The following is a 26507-nucleotide window of genomic DNA, read 5'->3' as shown; positions in this document are numbered from 1 at the left end:
CAGAAACTGAATTGGACTAGTCATAAATACTGTGGCAGAGCAGGTTAGAGGCTAGGAATTTGCTGACAAGTCACCTCCTGGCTATCCAATGCCAGAATATGGCAACATCAGAAATGCAATGGACTGCTTTCTGTATCCTGAATGAATGCAACTCCAATAATATTCAAGAAGCTTGAAACCATCCAGGATAAAGCAGCCGCTTGGTTGGCACCCTAAGCAATGTTCACTTCCTCCAATATAGTAGCAGCAATGTGTACCTAAGGTACACTGCAGCAACTCACCATGGCCCCTTCAGCAGTTCCAAAGCCATGATCTTTACCACCTAGAAGGAAAGGATAGCAAGTGCATTGGAACCCACTATTTGCATGTTCTCCTCCTAATCACATATCATCCTGACTTGGAACCATATCATGATTTCTCCACCATTTTATGGTCAAAATACCAAATCTACCTCCCAAAAGTATACCTCAAGAATTGCAGTGGTTCAAGAAGATGGCTAATCATGACCTTCTCAAGAAAAATGGAGAATGGGCAATAAATGTTGGTCTAGCCAGAAATGTCCACATTCAATGAACAAATAAAAAAGTGGAATGATATCAGTCACCTGTCAGTCCTCTGTCAGTATTCCCTTTTCTTGTAGATTATCCAGTTAGAGGGTTTTAGCCTCGCCAAGTTTAATTAATTTAACAATTATTTCCTGCCTCTTCTGACTTCACTATCCTTTTTTGATCTTATTCCAGATGTCATTACCATCATGTTAATATCTCTGGTAAATACTGAAGCAAAGCAATTATTTATTATTTCTGCATTTTACTTTCATTACCTGAGCTTATACATGTATCTCTGTGGTCCTGACCCTATTCTGTTTTCTCTTGTTCATCTAAAACTCTGCTGCCTGAAATTTTGTTCACCCTCACCCTGCATTTGCTGTTTTGGGCCTCCTGTTTGGAAGTCTTTCCCTATTTCTCTTTGCCTCTCTAGCTCTTCTGCCTCTTCTAAGGAGCTGCTTAAAATCTACTACTTTGATCAAACATCTGCTCATTTGTCCTAAAATCTCATTCCATGTTACAGTTTAATAGATTGCTCATATCAAGTTTGGGATATTTTAATATGTTAAATGTGCTAGATTGGTGTAAGTTGTTTTGGTTTTCACTCTGGAATCAGTTACACAATTTCTATATTTTTAAATTACACCAATTTGAGGTGGGGTGTTCTGCAGTTGTAGAAAACACGATGCAGGGAGACATTAATAAACAGGCAATGTAGATGTGTATTTGGAAATTGTATTTTAATTTAGATAAGCATGAGGTGGTACATTTTGAAGAACATAGTAAGGACTCCATAATACTTTAGAAAGAGTAGTGCCTTAATGGAATATAGAAACACCAATCAAAAAATATAGAGACTCAGTTTAATAACGTTATAAAAACAGTATCAAAGCAAGGGAGTCGCTTTCAGGAGTAGTTAAAGTGAATAGCTTAGACTCATTTGAAAAAAAGAATCTGGATAAACACATGAAGGAGAAAAAAAAAAGATAGATTGATGGAGTTAATTGAAGAATGGTGAGAAAAAGGTCACAAGGAGTGTGAACATTGGCATGGACCTATTTGATCAAATGGCCTGTTTCTGTACTATAAATATTGTTTAATACTATGTTAAATTGCAGATATTTTATCATTAAATTTAACTCCGTACAAAAGCATCACTCAGTATTTCTACCTTTATCTTTCATAAATTAACAACAATTTGTTGTTTTGAACTAACTTTCTACAATTTAATGTGAATTTTATTTTAAGTTCACAGTGATATTTCAATGAATTGAAATGGTAAAAATGTAAGAATGAAACTTGGGTTGCAAGTAATTTTTATTCTATCTATAGAAACATGTGCAGTTAACAATGGTGGCTGTGATCGTACCTGTAAAGATACTTCTACTGGTGTTCGGTGCAGCTGTCCTGTAGGATTCACACTGCAACCGGATGGGAAGACTTGTAAAGGTTAGATATCAACTTTAATGACTTCTGTGTGGAGAAGGTAATTTGACATATTTCGTGATTATAACATTTCAATGTTCTTCAATATTTAAAATTCTTTGTTGACTTTTTGTGATATACCTGTTAATGTAAATTTTCTTATTAAATGTAAAGTCAGTTTTATGACTTTTGATGCTGTCAGCTATGACAGTCGTGACCAGGAATGTATCCCTGCTTGAGTATTAAAAAACAGCAGTTTGGTGATTTTTGCTTTTTTTGTTGAAAAGCAAATAAGCTACATAAACACAGTGGCTACAAAAGTAGGTCATAGGATAAAAATAGTGTAACACACCTTTTGACTCCGCAAAGTTTTTTGACGATATTATTTTGGCAATGATCTGTGAAACAGAAATCCCTAAGAAGAAGAAAAGAAAGACAGAGGAAGACACAAAGAGAAGATTTGACAGCTGGTTAGTTTTGAAATTCAAACAGTTATAACACAGGGTAAACCCCTTCCCACCCCCGTTAATTTAAACGTGCAACACAGAATTGATTTAACCCGTGCTGTAATCTGTTAAAATTTGAGAGACAAAGAACGATCCCAAAATTCACTATTTAAAGTAAAAAGTAACAACTTTAATTTTTTGAAGTCTAACAGAGAATAATTAACTAACAACTACTTACAACTTATTTATCTAAACCTATCTTTTACCTTCCCCTCTACAATACTAGTCCAATAAAACGCCAATTAAGATTTAGAGAAAAATTCAAACATCAAAACCAGCCAGTTGTTGAATCTTCTCTTTGTATCTTCCTTTGACTTCATTTCTTCTTCTTAGGGATTTCTGTTTCACAGGTCATTGATAGATAAAGATAACTTTAAGAGAGTAATTCTCTGTGCAGTCTGCATATGTTGGTGGCTTGGCAGTTCTCCTCCAACTGTTCAATTTTTTCCGGTCTTGTACCCCAAAGCATCAGATCATTTCATTGGTTTTAATATTGTTAAAATACCAAATTCAAACTTGATTGGAGTTTAGTATCTTGGGGCATAATTTAAACTGGCTGAATTTGAATTTTGTTTTCTCATGGCAACCCAGGTGCTGCCAGCTTGGACCAAATGTTACATTGTAAATTCTCTAGCACTCTGTGTGCTTGCTAAGTCCTTCAATTCTCTTAAAGGTACAGTACCCCTTACACCTTGATAACAATAAGCACAAGTCAGGAGTGCAATGAAATACTCTGACTTCCCCAGAAGCGTGCAGCTCTAACAACACTCAAGAAGCTTGATACTATTCAGGACAAAGCAGCCCACTTGATTGGTACCACATCCACAAGCATCCACTCTTTCCACCACCAATGCTCAGTAGCAGCAGTGTGCACTATCTACAAGATGCATTGCAGAAATTCACCAAAGATCCTCAGACAGCACATTCCAAACCCATGATTACTTCTATCTAGAAGGACAAGGGCAGCAGATCCATGAAAACATACCACCTGCAAGTTCCCTTCCAAATCACTCACCATCCACCATATCAAGGGTAACTAAGGACAGGCAGTAAATGCTGGCCAGCCAGCAGTGCCCATGTCCCATGAAAGAATATAAAGAAATCATTTACTTCCATTTTAAAATGTGTAATTTGCCTTCTGACACAGCCTTTTAATAGAGATTCCAAATTCAACCTTTTGTCTGTTTATGAATAAATGATTCTACAAATCTGATTTGTAAATATGGAAATACAAGATTCCTGAAGAAGGGCATGTGCCCGAAACGTCGAATCTTCTGTTCCCTAGATGCTGCCTGACCTGCTGTGCTGTTCCAGCAATAAAGTTTCAGCTAAATACAAGAAACCACAATAATAGAAAAAAATGAGAGGAATTAAGATTAAAAATATCTTGGACCTGATGGTTTTCACTCCAGGATATTAAAATAAATAGGTGAGGGAATTCCAGACATGAGTCATTTGGATAATTATATCCAAAGCTAGATTTGGGAATTACGCCTTTGAAATGTCAAGTTATAAATGCATTTCCAATAATTCGGGGGAAAAATGTAACTAGATAACTTTTCATTTCAAAAATCCAATGAATCTGAGTGTTTGAACACTTGAACAGATTAAATAAAGTCAGCATTCTGAAGACTAATTCATAACTGGATAATTTGGGAGTCCTCATGCATAAATCTAAAAAAGGCTAGCATACAAGATCAGCAGGTAATATGGAAGGCAAACGGATTGTTGGTCTTTGAGTTAAAGGGAATGGAATTTAAAATTAGTGAGGTCATGTTAATACTATACAAGGAACTAGTTAGACCACACCTGGGATCTATGAACAATTTTGGTCCCCTTATCCAAGAGAATTTCTCTGGAGGCAGTCCAGAGAAATTTCATTAAGCTGATCCCAGGTATTGAGGGACTGTCTTATGAGCAGAGGTTGAGTAGGTTGGGCCTTAGAGTTTATAAGAATGAGAGGTGCTCTTATTTAAACATTAAGATTCTTGAGAACTTGATAGGTTAGATGCAGAAAGGATGTTTAGCTTTCTGGGGTAATCTAGGCAGAGGACATAATCTTAGAATAAGGAGTCTCGCATTTAAAACAGAGGTGAGGAGGAATTTCTTCTCTCAGTGGATTGTGAATTTGTGGAATTCCTCACCACAGAAGGCTGACTACGCTGGATCATTAAGATTATTAATCTGTAAAGGAGTCAAGGATTATGGGGAAAGGCAGAAAAGGTGGAGTAGAGGATTATCAGATCTGCCACGATTTAATTGAATGGCAGAACAGGCTCAAGGGGTTGAATGGCCTACTCCTGTTCCTCTGTTGCTATTTTCAAGTATTTGTATGCCTGGACCCCTCAGTCTATCTCCTGTTCTTTGGTGTCTCTACTGCTTTACTCCATTTCATCTATATATGCTTGCCCATCCATCCTCTTAAAATGCACCACTTTAAACAGCTTTTCTCAGGTAACTTAAAAATGTGGAATTTAAAAGCAGTAATGATCTACAATTGTTATTTTACAGATATTGATGAATGCTTAAATAATAATGGTGATTGTGATCACTTCTGCAAGAATACTATTGGCAGTTTTGGCTGCAGCTGCAAGAAAGGTTACAAACTCTTAACAGATGAAAGAACCTGCCAAGGTTGGTTTAATGTTTCGGATTATTCAATGAATATATTTGTTGCTTAGGTTTTACAGATTAAGGATATTCATCTACAGATAAGTGGCTAAAATGTTGCTTACATAGTGTTGCTGCAATGCTTTGATAATTGAGACCATTAATTCCCCAGAGTTATAGATACTACCTGCGCACGAATCTCCATTGATCTCTGAGGGTTGCCTCACACGTAGCAGTCCCGGTGCTGCCTATGATGATCTATGCAGCACTGCTTTGAAGTGACACTGTGTAAAAATATTCTCCTTTCAAGCAAGGTCTTTACACAGTTTACATTTCAAATAATGATTTGTTTTTATGAATTGCAATATAACAGCTAAGCCTGGGTTTAAAAGTTTTTTTTTCCTTAATAGAAGCTTTAAATTCCATACTTGGATTCAATTTATCTGTATTTATTGAATGTCCTACATTCTTCCATCTTGAAAAATTATTACAGACTACTTCAACTTTGCTTATCACCAACAGGCAAAGGAGTTGTCTGCAAAATTAATTTTAAAGTCAGTTATATACATACTAATTCTGTAAATCTACAAACATTGCCAATAAATATTAATTGCTGACATATTGTAATCATTTATAAATAAGTGCCAATATAATTTAAGAAGCTGAACTGTTGGTTGACTAGAATAGGTTAGTAACTGGCAGCCACCTTTTTAATGGATCTATTTGCTCAGAGTTTTCAGGAGCTACAAATTAAATTTTGCTTATCTTTGAAAATACTGCGGCTTGAATGGGAAAGTGTAATTAGTAAAATTGGGGCAATTGTTTGTTTATTGAAATCAGCCAATGGCCTAATCAAAAGTCTCACAGGGTGAAATTGGTCTTGGAAGAATTAATCCAAAATGTGTAAATGTGTATTGTCAGTTTATTTTGCATGACATATAATGGCAAGTCTTTGATAAAACAAATAATAAAATAAAACAAATGACCATATTACAGAGGAGGTGATGCTGAATGGCTTAAAATGCATAAAGTTGGATAAATCCCCAGGACCTGATCAGGTGTACCCGAGAACTCTGTGGGAAGATAGGGAACTGATTGCTAGGCCCATAGCTGAGATATTTGTCATTGATAACCACAGGTAAGGTGCCAGAACACTGGGAAGTTGGCTATTGTGGTGCCACTATTTAAGATAAGTGGTAAGGAATAGCCAGGGAACTACAGACTGGTGAGCCTGACATCGGTGGTGGGCACGTTGTTGGAGGGAATCCTGAAGGACAGGATTTACATGTATTTGAAAAGGCAAGACTGATGTATTTTAAAAAGCAACATAGCTTTGTGTGTAGGAAGCTGTGTCTCAGTAACTAGATTGAGTTTTTTGAAGAAGTAACAAAGAGGATTGATGAGGGCATAGCAGTGGACATGATCTATATACAGTAAGGCGTTCGGTAATGTTCCCCAGGTAGATCACATGGAATATAGTGAAACTAGCCATTTGGATACAGAACTGGCTCAAAAGTAGAAGACAGACAGTTGCTTTTCAGACTGGAGGCCTGTGACCAATGGTGTGCCACAAGGATCAGTGCTGGGTCCACTGCTTCTTGTCATTTATATAAATTATTTTGATGTGAACATAAGGGGTATAGTTAGTAAGTTTGCAGATGACACAAAAATTGGAGGTGTGGTGGACAGTGATGAAAGTTACCTCAGCATATAACAGGAATTTGATCAGATGCGTCAGTAGGCTGAGGAGTGGCAGATGGAGTTTAATTTAAATAAATGCGAGGTGCTGCATTTTGGAAAGGCAAATCAAGGCAGGACTTATACACCTAAATGGTAAGATCTTGGGGAGTGTTGCTGAACAAAGAGACCTTGGAGTGCTGGTCCATTGTTCCGTGAAAGTGGTCAAGAGGATAGTGAAAAAGGCTTTTGATACACTTGCCTTTATTGGTAAGAGCATTGAGTACAGGAGTTGGGAGGTCATGTTGTGGCTGTACAGGACATTGGTTAAGCAACTTCTGGACTACTATCTGAAATTCAAGTCTCCCTGCTATAGGAAGGATGTTGTGAAACTTGAAAGGGTTCAGAAAAGGTTTACAAGGACGTTGCCAGAGTTGGAAGGTCTGAGGTAGAGGGAAAGGCTGAATAGGCTGGGGCTGGTTCCCTGGAGTGGTAGAGGCTGGGATGTGACCTTACAGAGGTTTATAAAATCATGAGGAGCATGGATATGGTAAATAGGCAAGTCCTTTTCCTTGGGCTCGGGGAGTCCAGAACTAGAGGACACAGGTTGAGGGTGAGAGGGGAAAGATTTCAAAAGGATCTAAGGTCCAACCTTTCTAAGGTGCATGTATAAAAATGAGCTACCAGAGGAAGTGGTGGAGGCTGGTACAATTGAGTTGGACTGATGAATCTGTTTCTGTACTATACATCTCTATCACTCTATGACCGTATTAGGCAGGCTGTGAAATGAGCAGCCAATTCTCCACTGTCCCTTCTGTGACCAATTTCATACTGTTTGTGTTTTGCTAATCCCCATAGACCAGTAAGATGTTGAACATGCCTAGAGCCACTTATGAGTATAATCAGATCTATAACGCATGAGCTGTCATTTTCAGGTGAAAGCAAAGTGTCAGTGTAAGGATTTTAGGAACTTGTTGGAAACATTAGTGGCACAGTAATATTTCATAATATTCATACAATACGTGGAATTTTGGGGTTCAAGAAAGTAACTTTTCACCACCTTCTCCAGGGCAATTAGAATGGGCAATAAATGTTGCCCTAGCCAGTGAAACCCTCGGCGCATTAAATATAAAATAATATGAAACATTTACTGACACAGCTGACCAGGGATGTTGAGTTTCTCTTTTATTGTTTTAGTTTCTATGGTTCATCAGTAATTAATTAATACTTTAATATCCACAGTATGTTTTTTTTCAATTGTAGATATTGATGAATGCTTCTTTGAAAGAGCATGTGATCACATTTGTATCAACTACCCAGGACATTTTGAATGTGTTTGTAAAAAGGGATATACTCTGTATGGACTGATTCATTGTGGAGGTATGTTAAGATGAGTATTTCACAATATATTCTTCTGAGTGCATATTTTCATTTCAATATTTTACAACATAGTCAGCATGGTTTTGTGAAGGGCAGGTCGTGCCTCACAAACCTTATTGAATTCTTTGAAAAGGTGACGAAGGAGGTTGATGAGGGGAAAGCGGTAGATGTGGTATATATGGATTTTAGTAAGGCGTTTGATAAGGTTCCCCATGGTAGGCTACTTCAAACAATACGGAGGTATGGCATTGAAGGAGGGTTCTTGTGACATAGTGATCAGAAACATAGAAATATCAAATTTTACAGTACAGAAAGAAGCTATTTGACCCATTATGACTCTACTGGCTCCCAAAAGAACTGCGAATGGCTGTGAATGAATTTGTTCGGCTTCAATGGGAAATTATGCTTGATTAGCATTGATTACTTTTCTGGACAGCTTTAATTTAAATAATTGTGTATTATATTATTAAAAATGTCAGTAAATATCAAGAGTTTCTTTTTCAGCTCATAGAATTTCATTTTATTGGCTTTTATTGGTAGAGGAATTGGGTTCCGGAGTCCTGAGGTCATGATGCAGTTGTATAAGACTCTGGTGCGGCCGCATCTGGAATATTGTGTGCAGTTTTGGTTGCCATACTATAGGAAGGATGTGGAGGCACTGGAACGGGTGCAGAGGAGGTTTACCAGGATGTTGCCTGGTATGGAAGGAAGATCGTATGAGGAAAGACTGAGACACTTGGGGCTGTTTTCATTAGAGAAAAGAAGGTTTAGGGGTGACTTGATTGAGGTGTACAAGATGATTAGGGGGTTAGATAGGGTTGACAGTGTGAACCTTTTCCCGCGTATGGAGTCGGGTATTACAAGAGGGCATAGCTATAAATTAAGGTGGGGGGGGTAGATATAGGACTGAAGTTGGGGTAGGTTCTTCACTCAGCGAGTCGTCAGTTCATGGAATGCCCTGCCAGTAGCAGTGGTGGACTCTCCCTCTTTATGGGCATTTAAGCGGGCATTGGATAGGTATATGGAGGATAGTGGGTTAGTATTGGTTAGGTGGGCTTGGATCGGCGCAACATCGAGGGCCAAAGGGCCTGTACTGCGCTGTATTTTTCTATGTTCTAACATTTTAACAATTAAAGCACAAGTTAGGAAAAAGTACAGAAATGGCATGGGGGTTTGTGATTAATTGTTTATATTAAATTAAGTTGTTACTTTACCCATCTCACCTTCCTGAAGTCAACCGTGCTCTGCGTTTTCTCAGGCTGAGAATGGGCTATAATTTTGTTGGTTGACATTGTTCTATTATTAAATTATAGGTATACAAGAATTAGCAGGAGGAGTCATTACTCTGATTTGCTTTTTACAGTGCAAAAACACCTATCTCTCTAGCTTGGAACTCTTCTGGGTGATTCAGCTGAGATCATTCATCCTTTGTGGGTTGAGTTGGTGTTATATCATATGATGTGTTAGAACACTTACTTCTATGCCACTGAAGTTTAGTATTTTCCTTGTCTTTTTTCCTATCTTGTTTCTCTTCCTTTATCCTAGTTTAAGCAACTCATACTAAACTATGGGCACGGGCCATTGTCCCTCACAAAATGGGTCCTCTTCATGTATCTGTCTATTAGACATTTAAGGCTGGCTATGCAACCATTTTAACAGCATGACTAAATCTCATCGTGTACTCATCAGAAGTTCATTAGTGAAGACTTTGTAACAAAAATCATCAAATGAAAATAAATTTCAGGACCTTGGACTGAACATTATTCACTCCTGAATTGAGGAATATTGAGACCAAGGGTAGTAATTTCCATTCCTTTGAGTGCCGTGGGCATTGGTGAGTTAGCGGAAGTTAGCGGAAAATTTTTAAAAATCAGAATTCCACCGTTTAGAAACATTTTCTGATTTTCGTTTAACATCTTAATGCCAGTTCAGAGCCTCACTAAAGATTAGTGACTACCTTGTTTCAATGTGTTTAGATCTCATTAATCGCCCAATTTGCTTCATTTCTGTGCAGTTTCCAATTCTATCCTCTGAGAAACAGAACGGTGCAAGTTTCCAACACAAAAGTCAGAGTGGTTACCTGACAGCTCACCATTTCCCATTGTGGGCCTTCATCCAACTTTGTCATCATCATAATATCCCTGCATGCTCTATTGACTCTATCTCCCCACATCCTTCATCCACGCAAGTTGATAGAGAGTTCAGCTTCATTACACCATCACACTTGCTCTCGGTCCAACCCTCATACCACTTAAATCTTTCAGAACTTCACTTAGGAAGTGCGGAACATCAATCACTTACATAATTTTGCGAAGTCACTTTGTGCACAGGAGCACATTTGCTACTTCAGTATCTGAAGTAGTCTATGTTCAAATGCAACAAGATCTAGAAAATATTCAGGCTTGGATTGAAGAGTGGCAAGTTAAATTTGTGCTACACAAATGCCAGGGAATGATTATCTCCAATAAGAGACAATCTAAGAACCATCCCTTAACATTCAATGGGTTGGCAAACCTTAATCCTCCAATATCAAAATCCTGAGAGTTACCATTGACCAGAAACTCAACTGAACTCACCTATATATACATTGCCTACAAAAGCAGGTCAGAGGCTAACATTACTGCAGCAAGTAACTTACCGCCTGACCGCCTGACTCCCCAAAGCTTGTCAATCATCCATAAGGCAAAAACTGGGAGGATGGTGGAATGCTCCTCACTTGCCTGGATGGGTGCAGCTCCAACAACATTCCAGGAGCTTGCCACCATCCAGGACAAAGCAACCTGCTTGATAGGCACGTCCACAAGCATCCACTCCCTCCACCACTGATGCTCAGGAGCAGCAGTGTACGTTACCTGCAAGATGAATTGCAGAAACAGCACCTTCTGGGCCCATGACGACTTCTGTCTAGAACGGCAAGGTCAGCAGACACATGGGAACACCACCATTTGCAAGTTTCACTCCAAGCCACTCACCATCCTGACTTGGAAATATGTTGCCATCCTCTTCACTGTCATTGAGTAATAATCCTGGAATTTTCTCCCTAACGGCATTATGGGTCTACCTACAATACGTGGTCTGCAGCACTTTAAGGTGTCAGCTCACTACCACCTTCTCAAGGGCAACTAGGATGAGCAATAAATGCTGGCCAGCTGCCACACCCATGTCTGACTGCAGCCAAGGCATTGTACTTTAAAGTGGACCACACTGAGGCTAAAAGTAATATGCAAGATTGTGCTAGTGCCTGACCTGCACACAGCTTCTACATGCACACATCTCTGAAGGTAAAGGTTCAACCCTTCCTGATGAAGGGCTTTTGCCCAAAACGTCGATTTTGCCTGTCCTCGGATTTTGCCTGTCCTCGGATGCTGCCTGAACTGCTGTGCTCTTCCAGCACCACTAATCCAGAATCTGGTTTCCTGCATCTGCAGTCATTGTTTTTACCACCTAGAATATGCGCCAGGCCATCATCACCAAACTGTGTTATCTGCTGAAGAAGGGCTTGCACATAGAAGGATGAGGTGGCCATCTCATCAGTGTGGCTGTCAAGATTACAGCTACCTTGCTTTTTTATGTCTGTGGCTTGTTTCAAGAAGCAGCTATGTGCTTCTTCCAAACCTTGACCCATAATGCATCCAGATGCCACTGATGCCATTTACTCATGTTCATGTTCTTCTCCCATGACAAGGAGCCTGAGCAATGGGCTTCTCCACCATTGCTGGCTTCCCCTAGGTATAGGGTGTTATAGACTGTACCCACCAGTCATGCTTCCACCAGGACATAGTGTAACAGACTGCAGGCCTCCTTAAGATGAGGTTTCAATGTTAAGACTACTTCAGCAAAGCCTTGCAATATAGCCCAGAAAGCATCATTGGAACATGCTGGGTGTTTCACAACTGGAACCAACAAAGGGGATGTCCTGGATGCAGAGGAAATGGGGGATCAAAGAAGTCTTCTGAAGAGGAGGAACAGGATCAGGATGTTGATCAGGAGGGCCACCTAAAACATCATCATAGAGCTATGCACCATGAAGTATGAGAATCCAGAACCTAACTGAAGCTTGCTTCTCAGACGAATGAGCTGAGTTTCGGCTTCCTTTAATTATGCATCTTGAAATAGCAAGCAGCTCCTACTTAAATGCAAAGGAGATATGGACCTGGTTATGACTGAATCAATATTTTCTTATTCACGTGATTGTATGTTTGGAATTTGTGATCCTGTTTTCAAGTATCTATACTTTATGGGTCCCCATGATAGGGAAAAGGCAACATTGAGACTGTGTACTAATATCACACAGTGCTATGGTTAGGTCATTTTAAGACTTCAATCAGCGTATGATATCCCAATGTTGTGTAGTGAAGTCTCTTGTGATGGCAATAGGTTGAGAAGAGCTATTCCATCATTGATTAGCATTCAACATTTCAGAGTTCGAGTAAACTGCTAATTTGCCTGAAATGCTTGGGAATCCTGTATGATCAACATATCGTATGTTCAGCTTCTCATGACAGACCATTGTGCTATAAGGCAGGGTGTACACCTCATAGCCTTGAATGGCAGTGCACTCTCTTGAAAAGCTGATGGATGGGTTGAACCTTTACCTTCAGAGATGTGTGCATGTAGAAGCTGTGTGCAGGTCAGGCACTAGCACAATCTTGCATATTACTTTTAGCCTCAGTGTGGTCCACTTTAAAGTACAATGCCTTGGCTGCAGTCAGACATGGGTGTGGCAGCTGGCCAGCATTTATTGCTCATCCTAGTTGCCCTTGAGAAGGTGGTAGTGAGCTGACACCTTAAAGTGCTGCAGACCATGTGTTGTAGGTAGACCCATAATGCCGTTAGGGAGAAAATTCCAGGATTATTACTCAATGACAGTGAAGAGGATGGCAACATATTTCCAAGTCAGGATGGTGAGTGGCTTGGAGTGAAACTTGCAAATGGTGGTGTTCCCATGTGTCTGCTGACCTTGCCGTTCTAGACAGAAGTCGTCATGGGCCCAGAAGGTGCTGTTTCTGCAATTCATCTTGCAGGTAACGTACACTGCTGCTCCTGAGCATCAGTGGTGGAGGGAGTGGATGCTTGTGGACGTGCCTATCAAGCAGGTTGCTTTGTCCTGGATGGTGGCAAGCTCCTGGAATGTTGTTGGAGCTGCACCCATCCAGGCAAGTGAGGAGCATTCCACCATCCTCCCAGTTTTTGCCTTATGGATGATTGACAAGCTTTGGGGAGTCAGGCGGTAAGTTACTTGCTGCAGTAATGTTAGCCTCTGACCTGCTTTTGTAGGCAATGTATATATAGGTGAGTTCAGTTGAGTTTCTGGTCAATGGTAACTCTCAGGATTTTGATATTGGAGGATTAAGGTTTGCCAACCCATTGAATGTTAACGGATGGTTCTTAGATTGTCTCTTATTGGAGATAATCATTCCCTGGCATTTGTGTAGCACATATTTAACTTGCCACTCTTCAATCCAAGCCTGGATATTTTCTAGATCTTGTTGCATTTGAACATAGACTACTTCAGATACTGAAGTAGCGAATGTTGCTGAACATTGGTGAACATTCCCATTTCTGATCTTCTGATGGAGGGAAGGTCATTGACAAAGCAGCTGAAGATGATTGGGCCTAGGATACTGATGAAGATTCCTGACGAAGAGCTCATGCTCGAAACATCAACTCTCCTGCTCCTCAGATGCTGCCTGTCCTGCTGTGCTTTTCCATCACCACACATTTTGACACTGTGTGGAATGCTATGCCCCAGAGGGCAGTGGAGGCCCAGTCTCTGGATTCATTTAAGGAAGAGTTGGATAGAGCTCTCAAGGATAGTGGAATCAAGGGTTATGGAGATAAGGCAGGAACAGGATACTGATTAAGGACGATCAGCCATGATCATATTGAATGGTGGTGCAGGCTCGAAGGGCAGAATGGCCTACTCCTGCACCTATTGTTTATTTTCTATTGACTCTGACCTCCAGCATCTGCAGTCCTCACTTTCTCCTGGGATACTACCCTAAGGAACACCTACAGGGATATCCTGGAGTTGAGATGACTGACCTCCAATAACCACAACCATCTTCCTATGTGTCAGGTATGACTTCAACTAGCAGAGAGTTTGCCCCTTGATTCTCACCGGTTTTGCGAGGGCTTCTTGATGCCACACTCAGTCGAATGCAACCTTGATGTCAAGGGCTGTCACTCCCACCTTCTCTCTAAGATTCAACACTTTTGTCCATGTTTGAACCAAGGCAGTAATGATATTGAGCTGAGTAGCCCTGGTGGAATGCAGACTGGGCAACACTGAGTAGGCTGTTGCTCAATAGCACTGCCTGCTGACACCCTCATCATTTTACTGAGGATTGAGAATAGACTGACAGGGCAGTCATTGGCTGGGTTGGATCTGTCCTGTTTTGTGTATTGGACGTACCTGGGCAATTTTGCACATTGTCGGGTAGATGCCAGTGTTGTAACTACTTAGTTAGGGGAACAGAAAGTTGTGGATTACAAGTCTTCAGTACTATTGCAGAATGTTGTGCCATTGTAGTTTCCAGTGCTTCCAACCATTTCTTGATAACCCATGGAGTGAATCAAATTGGTTAAAGACTAGAATCTGTGATCCTGGGGATCATTGGAGGAGGGCTGTGAAAGCGTACGAAGTGTTAATAATTTGGAAGGATGGCGTGGGTGAGTGCAGCTGAGTGGACACGATGCATGTAATGGTGAGAGTTGTAGTCATTGAGCATTGGTGAGAGGAGGGTCCAGTGGCAGAGTTAGAGAGAATGGTGGCACTATGAGTGTGAGGTAGCTGAGAGATGGTGGTACTTGTCCTTGCAGTTCACGGAAGATTACGAACCTTGTTGCTCTGCTATGATGCATTGCGTTTTATCCAGGACACTGCCCTGATCTGGGTCACTGTCTCAGTCCAGGCTTATTGGGTCTATTGGTGTGGTTTCCTTTTGCCAGTCAGCAGGATACAGCACCAGTATGAAAGGCAGTTTCTGAAGCTGGTGTTTAAATATGGTGCTAGCCGCTTGAACATTGCAAAGTTCTGGCAGTGACAAGCACTTCCACATTGCAGTTCCACACAATGGACATCATTGAGGCCAATCGCGTAATTAAAGGGCTAAAGAGCTGAAAATTGCATGAGAACAGTTGCTGAGAGCCACGGCGAATGACGCACCACAAATCTCATTTAATAAAACACTTGTCTAAGAACTGGAAAGTTCAGCCCATCTCCACTCCATGTGAGATCACGATATGCCTTTAAACTTCACCATCGTAGCAATGTGGTGATTTTCATTTTGAACCATCAAAAGATCATGTATAAAACTGTATTTTGCCGTTGTAAAATTGTAGTTTCCCCCTTGTGATTGAAAGTACATTGTTCTTGATTTTTAGATGTTGACGAGTGTAGCATAAACAATGGAGGTTGTGAGCACAGATGCATGAACTCAGTCGGAAGTTACAAGTGCCATTGTCAGCCAGGCTATAAACTACACTGGAACAAGAAAGACTGTGTTGGTAAGAAACCGTATGAAGCTGATTATTGCTGTGCATTTTCATTTACCAAATTGTTAAGTTTGGAAGACCCTGATTATTCACAGCTAGGTAAACAGACCTGTTCCTCCAATTTGTGGATCCTCCAGTTTGTAAACATGCTTATTTTTAATGTAATTTTTATTATCTGTTTAGTACTTGTAGCAAGAGGAGAACAGGAGATACTTTTCACTAATTTCCTTGTGATCTTCATTTCTCAACAATTATCCTGAGTGTTTTATTCTTTCTTTAGCATTTGGTATTTTCCCTTTGAAATATGTATTGGACTGTTTGTTCATGGTATGATGTGTTCACTACATTTTCATAACCTTTACAGTTTACTTTTTGTTGACTTTACTGGGCAGCAGAAGATGGTTGAAATAAGATGAATTTTGTCACCATATTTCTTCACGTAATCTGGATGCAGTATTAAGTTTGTGTTGAAACAGAATTGTCATAACCATGCAATTAATTTTTTTTCCATGAGTGTGTCATATTTTTATCCTCTTTAGAAGCAGAGAAGCTCCCACCAACTAAAGTGTCAGCCAAAGCCCTGCTTAACTGCAGTAAAAGAGGTGGAGCTGATATGTGCTCTCTGAGCTGCCCATCAAATGTGTACTTTGCTGCTGGTGAGTTTAATAATAAGTTACAAGTTTTTTTTTCACTATTCAATATAGTTTAAGTTCAACATACTTCACCTTCTCAAAATATTTTTCAATTATCAGGTCAACTGACTACTGAGGGTAGATGGCTAGTTTGTGCCATATAGAAAGCAGTTTTGAAAATTTCATAACTCTAGTGTAATAGTCATGTAAGGAGGGATAATAAGATGTTAATCAGAGTTAGACAGAGGCTAGAGCTTTTGTTGAGGACTGCCAGTAATATTGGCAAAATCAGCACAAAATTAGCTGAACCAGTAAGACGAATTATACATTTTAATTGTAAATGAATTACGCTCTAAACCATTAGCATTTTCATTTCATTTATCTTTTATGCAGGTTCGTAATGCCTGGAAAATCCTTAAAACTTAAAACTCTCAAGTCAAATTTATATGCTGCCAACTGCCAACTGTAATAATTTTCAAAGATGCGCAGATATGTTTTAAATGTTCGTTTGTTCATAAATTGCTTTATTTATGGTAACAAAACTATAAAATGTTTCAATATAGTTTTTCAGTAATTATTAGTGATATTAAATCAAATTACTCGTGGATGGAAGATTGGACAATCTTATTAAAATGCTCATTTTTCTGATGTACCCATTTTCTACTGTGTTAATAAATCTGCACCAGACTGCCACTCTTAAATACAGCATGGAATACATTTTGCTTTAAAGAAAACAAAATAATCTATTTTGCTGCATGATTATGATGATTCATGAAAGACTGGATTTTCATCAAGGAATTGGAAATCAGGAGTTGTGAATTTCCTGATGTCAAGATCAGGCCTCTGTACCTGTATATCTGGAACGTGAGCTGGCCTGGAATCAGACATGGGCTGAGGCAGCAGGTTAAAATAGCTGCTTTTATTCACAGAAACGCTGGCTTAATGTCCCCACCATCCTTCATGTCCCTTTACCTGATCTTTAACCCCTCCTTACCTCAATCCCCTACCCTGTTCATTTACCTCCATAAACCCCTTAATACAGTCACTTGCTATCTACTTTGTATGCATCTGTCCAAATAAACAAACATCAGATGAACAAGCATTTGAAAAACCATTCATATGCTCTTCACACACTTGTAAATCTGTCAAAGCCATCAAATGCTCATTTCTCAATACAACTGTTCAGACAAACTTGTTGTACAGAATTCCTTAGTATTTTGGAAGCCAGCCAAGCCAACAAATCTATTCTCCTGGACAGCTGTGCAAACCAACTTTGCAACATGAAATCCATCAGTACATTTGAAGGTAATTAAAAGATTGAACATCTGTCAAAGCTTTCAAGCAGCTAAACAGATGGCTGAGTTCTCCTCCAACAAATGAAAGCCATCATTTAAATGGTTAGCTCTGGATCTCACACAGATAGCCTTTTGATTTTGTACAATGTAGACTTTATTGAGTAAATTAATCTGATAATACAGTTTAAGATCTTTCTGTTTTCCTTTGCTGTTCTTTCGCTTGTCAGTTTGCCAGTTGTCAAGTCATATCATTTAGAGTCACGCAGTACAGAAACAGATCCTTTGGTCCAATTTGTCTGCACTGACCAGACAACCCAATCATTTGCCAGCATTTGGCCCATATCTCTCTCAACCCTTCCTGTTCATATACCTAACCAAATGCCTTTTAAATGTTGTAATTGTACTCTCTTCCTCCACTTTCTCTGGCAGCTTGTTCCATGCACATACCAACCTCTGTGTCAACAAGTTACCCCTTAAATCCTTTTTAAATCTTTCCTCTGTCACCTTAAACCTGTACCCTCTTATTTTGGATTCCCCAACCCTAGGAAAAAGAACTTGGTATTCACCTTATTCATGCCCCTCATGATCTTATAAACCTCGAAAAGGTCACCCCTCAGCTTCCGGTGCTCCAGGGAGAAAACAGCCCCAGCCTATACAGCCTCTCTCAATAACTCACCCCTTCTGCACCCTCTCAAGTTTAACAATATCCCTCCTGTAGAAGGGCGATCAGAATTGTTCACAGTATTCTAAAAAGTGGTCTATCCAATGGTCTGTACAGCTGCAACATTACTTCCGTACTTCGATACTCAGCGTTCTGACCAATGAAGGCAAATGTGCCAAATGCCTTATTCATAACCCTGTCTACCTGTGACTCCACATTTCAGGAATATTGCATCTGCACCCCACGCCTCTCTTTTTTTTTTCAGAAACACTCCCCATTAATTGTATAAGTCTTGCCCTGGTTTGCCAAAGTGCAGCACCTCACACTTATCTAAATTAAACTCCATTTGCCACTCCGTGGCTGATTGGCCCATCTGATCAAAATCCTTTTGTACTCTGAGATAATAGTCTTCACTGTCCACTACACCACCCATTTTAGTGTCATCTAGCAAACTTACTAACCGTTCCCCCTGTGTTCACATCCAAATGATGAAAATTATTTAAATAACAAAAAGCAGTGCACCCAGCACCAATCATTGTGGTACGTCGCTTGTCACAGGCCTCCAGTCCAAAACGCAACACTCTACCACCACTCCTTGTTTTGTTTCTTCCAGCAAATTTTGTATCCAGTTGATTAGTTCCCCCTGCATCCCATCTTATTTAACCTTACTAACCAGTCTACCATGCAGAGCCTCATTGAATGCTTTGCTGAAGTCCATATAGGTAACATCAACCATCCTGCCTTTATCAATCTTCTTTGTCACCTCTTAAAAAAACTCAATCAAGTAAGTGAGACATGACTTTCCATGCACAATGCCATTTGACTATTCCTAATCAGTCCTTGCCTTTCCAAATGCATGTAAATCCCGTCCATGCCATTCGATTCAGAGGGGGAGGCATGTTGTGATTGTAATGAGGTCAGCCAGGTGGACCTCAAAAATATGAATTCCCTGATTGTGGTTATTAACCTGTTCCAGTCAAGGGAGCCTTGGCTTAGATAAAAGCAGGAGTGTCAGACAATCTGACTGTGGGAGCTGACTCGGAGCTGGATCAGTGTCAAGGATTTTCCAGGTGTAAATAAAGGGTGACTTGCTGATGGGATACTGGCCTCTGTGGAGTTATTTCAAAACCCATGTTTTTCTCATTGTGTTTGTATTTGCTATCACTGAGGTTGAGTCCACATTTCTCCATAATTAATGCCTTTTTTATGTTAACAAGTTCTGATTATTTTTAGATATTTGTCAATAGTGTTTCATATGCATAAATATAAAGTCAAGGATTATCTACTGATTTTATGTTATGAAGTTGCTTGAGAGTTTTATCAATTGAACTAATTTTCTTTAATGTGTTAAATTTGACAGAATCTGAAGATTCTTACACAATTAGATGTGGTGTATCTTCTCAATGTCAGCATTTAGATATTCCACATTGTACGGGTGAGTGAAAGAAGAATTTATAAATTATAATTTGTTCCTTTGAAGACCTATTTTGATATTCCTTATTATGGAATTACTGAAAATAATATTATTTATTATAACATTGTCAGTGTAATGTGGGTATAACAGTGCTGGTTTGTAGATGGCTTGAGGATTTTGATCCACCAAAGATAAAAGAATGATGATACATTTACTTGTCAGGATAGTTGTAACTTGGAGGGAACTTGCAGGTAATGTTGCTTCCATGTGCTTGCTGTCAGACTGACATTCCAGTTTGCCCATGTGTTCCTGGTTCCAATCCATTTTCATAAACATGGATTCAAGCGTGTGGGTGGATGGTAAGAGCTACTAACCCACAAATGGTGTTTTGGGGGAATTAAGGTGGTTTCAGGCTGACTGGAATTTTTCCCATAGGAGCCAAACATGGCTGAGGTATGGAGAAAGCATCCTGGCAGTAGACCATGGACAGTTCTTCGATGGCATTTTAAAATCCCTCTCTTATTATCCTCTTAATGGTTCTCTAGGTAAGACATCACTAATTGGCCAGTTTGTAAAAGGTCATGTCAGCTGGAGTTTGGGATCTGGAAATGCACCCACTGCAGGGGTATCAACTCCAAAGCAAAAATCCAGCTTGCTGAGTTGACAAGCAGCTCCAATTACTTCCCTTCAGTGAATAGTTGAGCAGTGGTTGTAAAGGGAGAAGTCAGATTGCAATTTAGCAGCTAATTATTATAACAGACCATGACCAATGCCACAGGAAATTTGCTGGTCTGAATGGATTTCAGTTGTATTGTTATTTGAAAACTATTGACAACCTTTTAATAATTAATTGTAACTGGAGAGTTAGGTTGGTAGTATTACAGAGTAGTATAGTCCAATAGAAATCACTAACTAACCACACATGAAACAGTGAAGCAATCTTAGCTTCGTGCACCATTTTCAGTGCAAAATGTCAGTTATAAAATGCAGTTAAAAGTCCATGCACTTTATATATACTTAAACGTCTTCTACAATTTGGTGTGAAACTTTGGAGGATTTCTGTTTCACCAGTGTTTGTCATTCAAGCATGAGATTATCATCATACCTTTGTGCAGCTGTTATCTTTCTGTCCAGCAGTTGTGAGCGATATTTCAACTTCTTTAGAATGATTGCTGAGTGGTTGGTTCATGCAACAAGACCCAGCAGATCCATCCTCTGTTCTCCATTCAGAACAGAGTAGGATATTTTTTGTTCTTTGCTATGAATGCCTCAGGGATCTGCCTGTTATGTCCTTCTGCTAAGCCTAAGGAGTTATTGCGATTAATTCTCTCTCCACAAAAATGTTATTTCTATTTCACAATTGTGATGTTTTCACCCATATGTATCATTTTAGCCAGCACCAACAAGCCATAACCATCAAAATGAAGTGCACACGCCAATCAAAACCACTTGCATACCTTGTTTTTCATCATTATTTTACCAATCACTAAGGTTAAACTGTTCAAACGTGTGTGAGCATGAGTATTATCAGCACATGCACAATAACATCATCTATTTCTTCTCATTTAAATTTGCTTATTGGAAATGCAATTCACCAAACTGGATTCCATATGAGCAGATTTTGCTCAGACAAATATATTGAAGGATGCAATTGCAGAGTATTCATATCATAGAAAATAAATTAAGATCTCAATTTCACAATATCACCAATTCAGCAGCCATGCTGTGATCAGAGATTTAAACATCAGTGAGACCTGTAAGATTTAGTAACTGTGTTTTGTTCAATGACCAACTGCTGTGCTAAACAAGTCAAAGTTTCCTTCTTCAAAATACATGTCAGTTTGAATGTTACTGGACATACAGCAAACGTACAATTCAGGTCCCACACCTTCAGTCCTGACTTGTAACTGTTGGAATTCAGATGTGAGGCCAACTAATAAAAGGTAGAACATTTGACACCTGAAATAACTAGTATTTTAATAATGTATCTGAAGCATGTTGAGCATGTCCCGAGTTGCTATACGCAACTAATGTGTTTTTTGTTAAGGTTACAAAATGGATCTCTTTGTCGGTCAGAAAAGCACGCAACCCCGCAGTAGTGTCTTCAGGTAGCAAGGTTAAACAATGTCAAATCATCAGAAAAACAGGAACATTTAATTTAAACATTAGGGACTGTCATGTAATTAGAATCCTGTGTGAATGTTCAGTTTAAATCAAACTTGTAAATCATATTATTGTTTAAATTACCAAATTAGGTTTGATAAAATGGAGAAACTTGTTTATAAAGTTCAAATTTTAATAGCAAAATTTAATCATTTATTTTTATGCGAATCCAAAAAAACATTATTTTTGGAATGTGTTTTTGTGAATGTATGCTCACTGAGCTGGAAGGTTCATTTTCAGACGTTTCGTCACCATACTAGGTAACATCTTCAGTGAGCCTCTGAATGAAGTACTGGTGGTATAACTCGCTTTCTATTTATATGTTTACATTTCCTAGGGTTGGTGATATCATTTCCTTTGGGCGATGTTATTTCCTGTTCTTTTTCTCAGGGGTGGTAAATGGGATCCAAGTCAATGTGTTTGTTAACAGAGTTCCAATTGGACTGCCATGCTTCTAGGAATTCTCATGTGTGTCCCTGTTTGGCTTGTCCTAGGATGGATGTGTTGTCCCAGTCGAAGTGGTGTCCTTCCTCATCCGTATGTAAGGATACCAGTGAGAGTGGGTCATGTTGTTTTGTGGCTAGTTGATGTCCCTATATCCTGGTGGCTAGTTTTCTGCCTGTTTGTCCAATGTAGTGTTTGTTACAGTTCTTGCAAGGTATTTTGTAAATGACATTAGTTTTGCTTGTCTGTATAGGTCTTTCAATTCATTAGCTGCTGTTTTAGTGTGTTAGTGGGTTTGTGGGCTACCATGATGCCAAGGGGTCTGAGTAGTCTGGCAGTCATTTCTGAGATGTCTTTGATGTAGGGGAGAGTGGCTAGGGTTTCTGGATGTATGTCTGCTTGTTTGAGTTTGTTGCTCAGAAATTGGCAGACTGTGTTCATTGGGTACCCTTTTTTTTTTAATACACTGTATAGGTGATTTTCCTCTGCTCTGCGTAGTTCCTGTGTGCTGCAGTGCGTGGTGGCTGATTGGAATAATGTTCTAATGCAGCTTCATTTGTGGATGTTGGGCTGATTGCTTCTGTAGTTCAATATTTGGTCCATATGTGTTGTTTTATTTTTGTTTTTTTTTTGTTTCCTTTTTTAAAATCTTTGATATAAAAGGTTTTTACAGAGATACATTTCAATTATAAATTTAAAGCCCATTCTTCTTGTGTAGCTTGGCAACAAGTGTTGGCAGGTTCTTGGACTGGGAGACCATTAAGAGCAACTATGATCCTATCCTCTATCAACCAACATCTGAATGTTTTCCAGTGGCCAGAAACCTGACGAGGTTCTAATTTCCCATTTGTAGCCTGTGTTAAAGTTAGAGAATATAGCACAGATCAGGTAGAGGCACAACATTATTAGGTCATAGTTTGAGGTCAGCAGCAAGCAATAGCACTAGCCATTCGTTACAATTATGCTTGCCTCAGACTTTATGGATTTTCACAAAGTAACTTACAATTATTAGAAACCTGAAACAGGTCAGTGTTCTCTACAGAAGCTCTGGGACCTGAATGACAAGCCCTGGAATATAACAGCATAAGAAACAAAAGTTGGAGTGGGCCATTTGACCTTTTAAACTCTGACATTCAAAAAGATCAGGCACGGTGGCACAGTGGTTAGCACTGCGGCCTCACAGCGCCAGAGACCCGGGTTCAATTCCTGCCTCAGGCGACTGACTGTGTGGAGTTTGCACGTTCTCCCCATGTCTGCGTGGATTTCCTCCGGGTGCTCCGGTTTCCTCCCACAGTCCAAAGATGTGCAGATCAGGTGAATTGGCCATGCTAAATTGCCCGTAGTGTTAGGTAAGGGGTAAATGTAGGGCTATGTGTGGGTTGCGCTTAGACGGGGCGGTGTGGACTTGTTGGGCCGAAGGGCCTGTTTCCACACTAAGTAATCTAATCTAATCTAATCACGACTGCTGTTGGACCTCAGCTGCAGCTACTCATTATACCCATTGAAATAACTTCACAGAGGCCAGTATCTTGTCACCAAGTTACCCTTTATTTACACTTGACACTGGTCCAGCTTCCTCAGAGCCAGCTCTCAGAGTGACAGAATGTCTGACACTCCTGTCTTTATCTATCATCCAGGGTTCCTTGATTGGACCAGTTTACCAAGGTCACTTTGGGTGCCTGGAAAACACACTTTTCCCTTCTAAGTCATACACCTGACTGGCAGAAACATCTAAGGACTATGTCATTACTGATCATTACTGATCTTACCTGTTAGTAGCGTGGCATCCAGATAAATGGGAATCTTGGGTAGATCTTGTAAAAATGTTCTCCTTCCTCCGCTGAAAAATGGCAGATTGAAACTACCCCAAATGGCAAGTGTTGTATTTTGGTACGAACCCTTATGGGTATTAATTGTAGCATATTTCTGGGAATCCTCATTTAACCGTAATTGCATGTACAAATGGCTCATGTCCAGCGTCATAAAAGGCAGGCTCCCTGCTGGCTTTGCGTATAAGTCCTCTGAGAGAGGGATTGGGTATTTATCCAACTGCGAGAAACAGTTTAATGTTTGTTTGAAATCCCCACAAAGGTGAACCAACCCATTAGGCTTCATAATCCGTATAACCGGTGTTGTCCATTCCCCACATTGTACTGGTACAATGCTTCCTTAGCTTTCCAGCCTTCTGATTTCTGTCTCTACTTTTGCATGTAAAGCAAATGGCACTGGTCAAGACTTGCAGATTCATGGAATTGCTTCCTGGTTAATACACAAGGTCACCTTGGTCCCTGTGATAGTCTCTGGACCTTCCTGAAAAACTTCCAGGTATTTCATGAGGACTTCACTGAGGCAGCCATTTTCTATCTGGTCGGCATGGACGGATTGGACCGAAGGGTCTGTTTCCATGCTGTACATCTCTATGACTCTAATTAAGGTGAATCTTTCTCAACCAAGTTCACCCCATGAGGCTTGGGCCTGAGCTTTTTACTACAATTAGTGGTAACTGAACCAGCTGCTTCTCATACAAGATCAGAACTAAAGTTGTCCCCTTAATCTGTTAATGGTTCCCTGCTATGGGTTCTTAGTCTAGCTGAGTTCTTACACAAAAGTAAAAGACGGAGACCAGAATTTTGTTAAAGACTGTTTCTGCAATCACTGACACAGCTGCACCAATATCAACCTTTATTAGAACCAGATGACCATTTAACCATTGCTTATTTTTGGTTCTGATTTGGATGTTGCTGAGCAATTTAACTGTTCCAAGCCAGATGTAGGTGGGCTTTCAGGGTGTGCACTCTCCTAGATACCAGCTTATGAGTTCTCCTACTCATTTCAGGCTCATGGCAAACGTTTTGCTGTCCTGAGTCCACATACCAGCAGCAATTCCAATAGCTTGCTGGCCCTGAAGAAAATTTTAACCATTTGGCTGAGGCTTGGCTTTGTTTTGGAATTTTGCTGTGGGCTGACCTAGAGTCCTTCTGTTTAGGAAATGTCCTGAGGTTATGAAATTACCTTCACTGTAGTGATGTTTTCCCCAGCTTGGTCACCTTGGCGAGGCTGTCCACTTTCATTGGGATAACCTGTAGCTCCCATGCTCCACATGCTGGATTTTCTAGTGGTGAAGCCAGCTCCAATGCCCGTTTGAAGTCCAGCTGAGCTTCAGCTAACAGGCAGTTTTGCATGGTTACATCATTAATCCCACATACCAAATGGTGTCTCAGCATCTCATTAAGGGTTAAACCAAAGAGTCACATGCTTCTGCCAGTCGTTTTAACCTCGTCAAAAATCTGACATGGATTCATCTGGTTGTCGAACTGCCAAGTAAAACCAACAGCATCTCAGAATTCAAGAATACTTGGGGTCATAATACTCCTTCACTAAATCCATCAACTCTTGAAATAATTTAGTATCTGGTGCCTCAGGAAATGTTAGGCTCCTAATAACTAAAAAAGCTATGGATCCACAAGCTGTCAGGAGAATTATTCGTTGCTTTTCATCTGCCCCAATGTATTCTTTCCTCATACTGGGAAGTCCACATACGATGGCAGGATTGAACAAGTCATGTTTCCCAAATAATGGCATGATGTCAGAAATGCTTATGAACTCAAAGACAACTGTTGTGAATGAATTTCTTTAGGAGCGTATATTTTCTCTCATCACCATTGAAATAAACCATAGAGAACAGTATCCCATCACTAAGTCACCCTTTACTTACACGTGAACAGCGGTTGACACTGGTCTGGCTAACTCAAAGCCAGCTTTCAGAGTGAGCAGAGCCTCTGATACTTCTGTTTTTATCTGTCAGACATGGCTTCCTGATTGGATCAGGTTAACAGCCCCAATCAGGGAACTCATATTCTATGAGGTCCACCTGACTGGCCTTGTTACAATCACTACACCCATAATTCCTGTATGACTCAGAATTCACCTTTGTCTTGAATATTCTCAATGTCTAAGCATTTGCAGCTCTTCAGAGTGGAGATTCCAAAGATTCACAACCTTTTTAGTGGAGAAATATCACCTTATCTCAGTCCTAAATGACAAACACTTTATCCTGTGACATTGTGTTGCAGATTTCTCGATTAAGGGAAATATTTTATCAGCATCTACCTTGATAAACTTATTAATGGTGTATATGTTTTAATTAAACTGCCTTTACTTCTTTTGAACACTGAGGAATATAGACCTCATCTAACTAATCTCTCCGCAAGGACAATCCCCTCAGCTCAGGACTCAGATGAGTTAGCACTTGTTG

At 39.9% G+C, this 26507-nt stretch overlaps 1 protein-coding gene across 10 annotated transcripts in view; it reads left to right on the top strand.

Annotated features, from left to right (window-relative positions):
* Positions 1-26507, top strand: part of scube2 (signal peptide, CUB domain, EGF-like 2) — a 176472-nt gene that overhangs the window by 102058 nt on the left and 47907 nt on the right. For 8 of the 10 annotated variants that reach the window (XM_043705875.1, XM_043705874.1, XM_043705870.1 and 5 more), the window contains 6 exons: positions 1881-1997; positions 4991-5113; positions 8030-8146; positions 15533-15655; positions 16183-16299; positions 19592-19666. In XM_043705875.1, coding sequence (XP_043561810.1) covers positions 1881-1997; positions 4991-5113; positions 8030-8146; positions 15533-15655; positions 16183-16299; positions 19592-19666 — 672 coding nt within the window. The remainder of the gene's footprint in view (positions 1-1880; positions 1998-4990; positions 5114-8029; positions 8147-15532; positions 15656-16182; positions 16300-19591; positions 19667-26507) is intronic. The other 2 variants (XM_043705878.1, XM_043705877.1) reach the window with 1 other exon arrangement.

This window comes from Chiloscyllium plagiosum, chromosome 16 (assembly GCF_004010195.1).
Source record: "Chiloscyllium plagiosum isolate BGI_BamShark_2017 chromosome 16, ASM401019v2, whole genome shotgun sequence".
NCBI lineage: Eukaryota > Metazoa > Chordata > Chondrichthyes > Orectolobiformes > Hemiscylliidae > Chiloscyllium > Chiloscyllium plagiosum.
The sequence above is the reverse complement of the archived record's forward strand: the minus strand, read 5'-3'. Positions and strand labels throughout refer to the sequence as shown.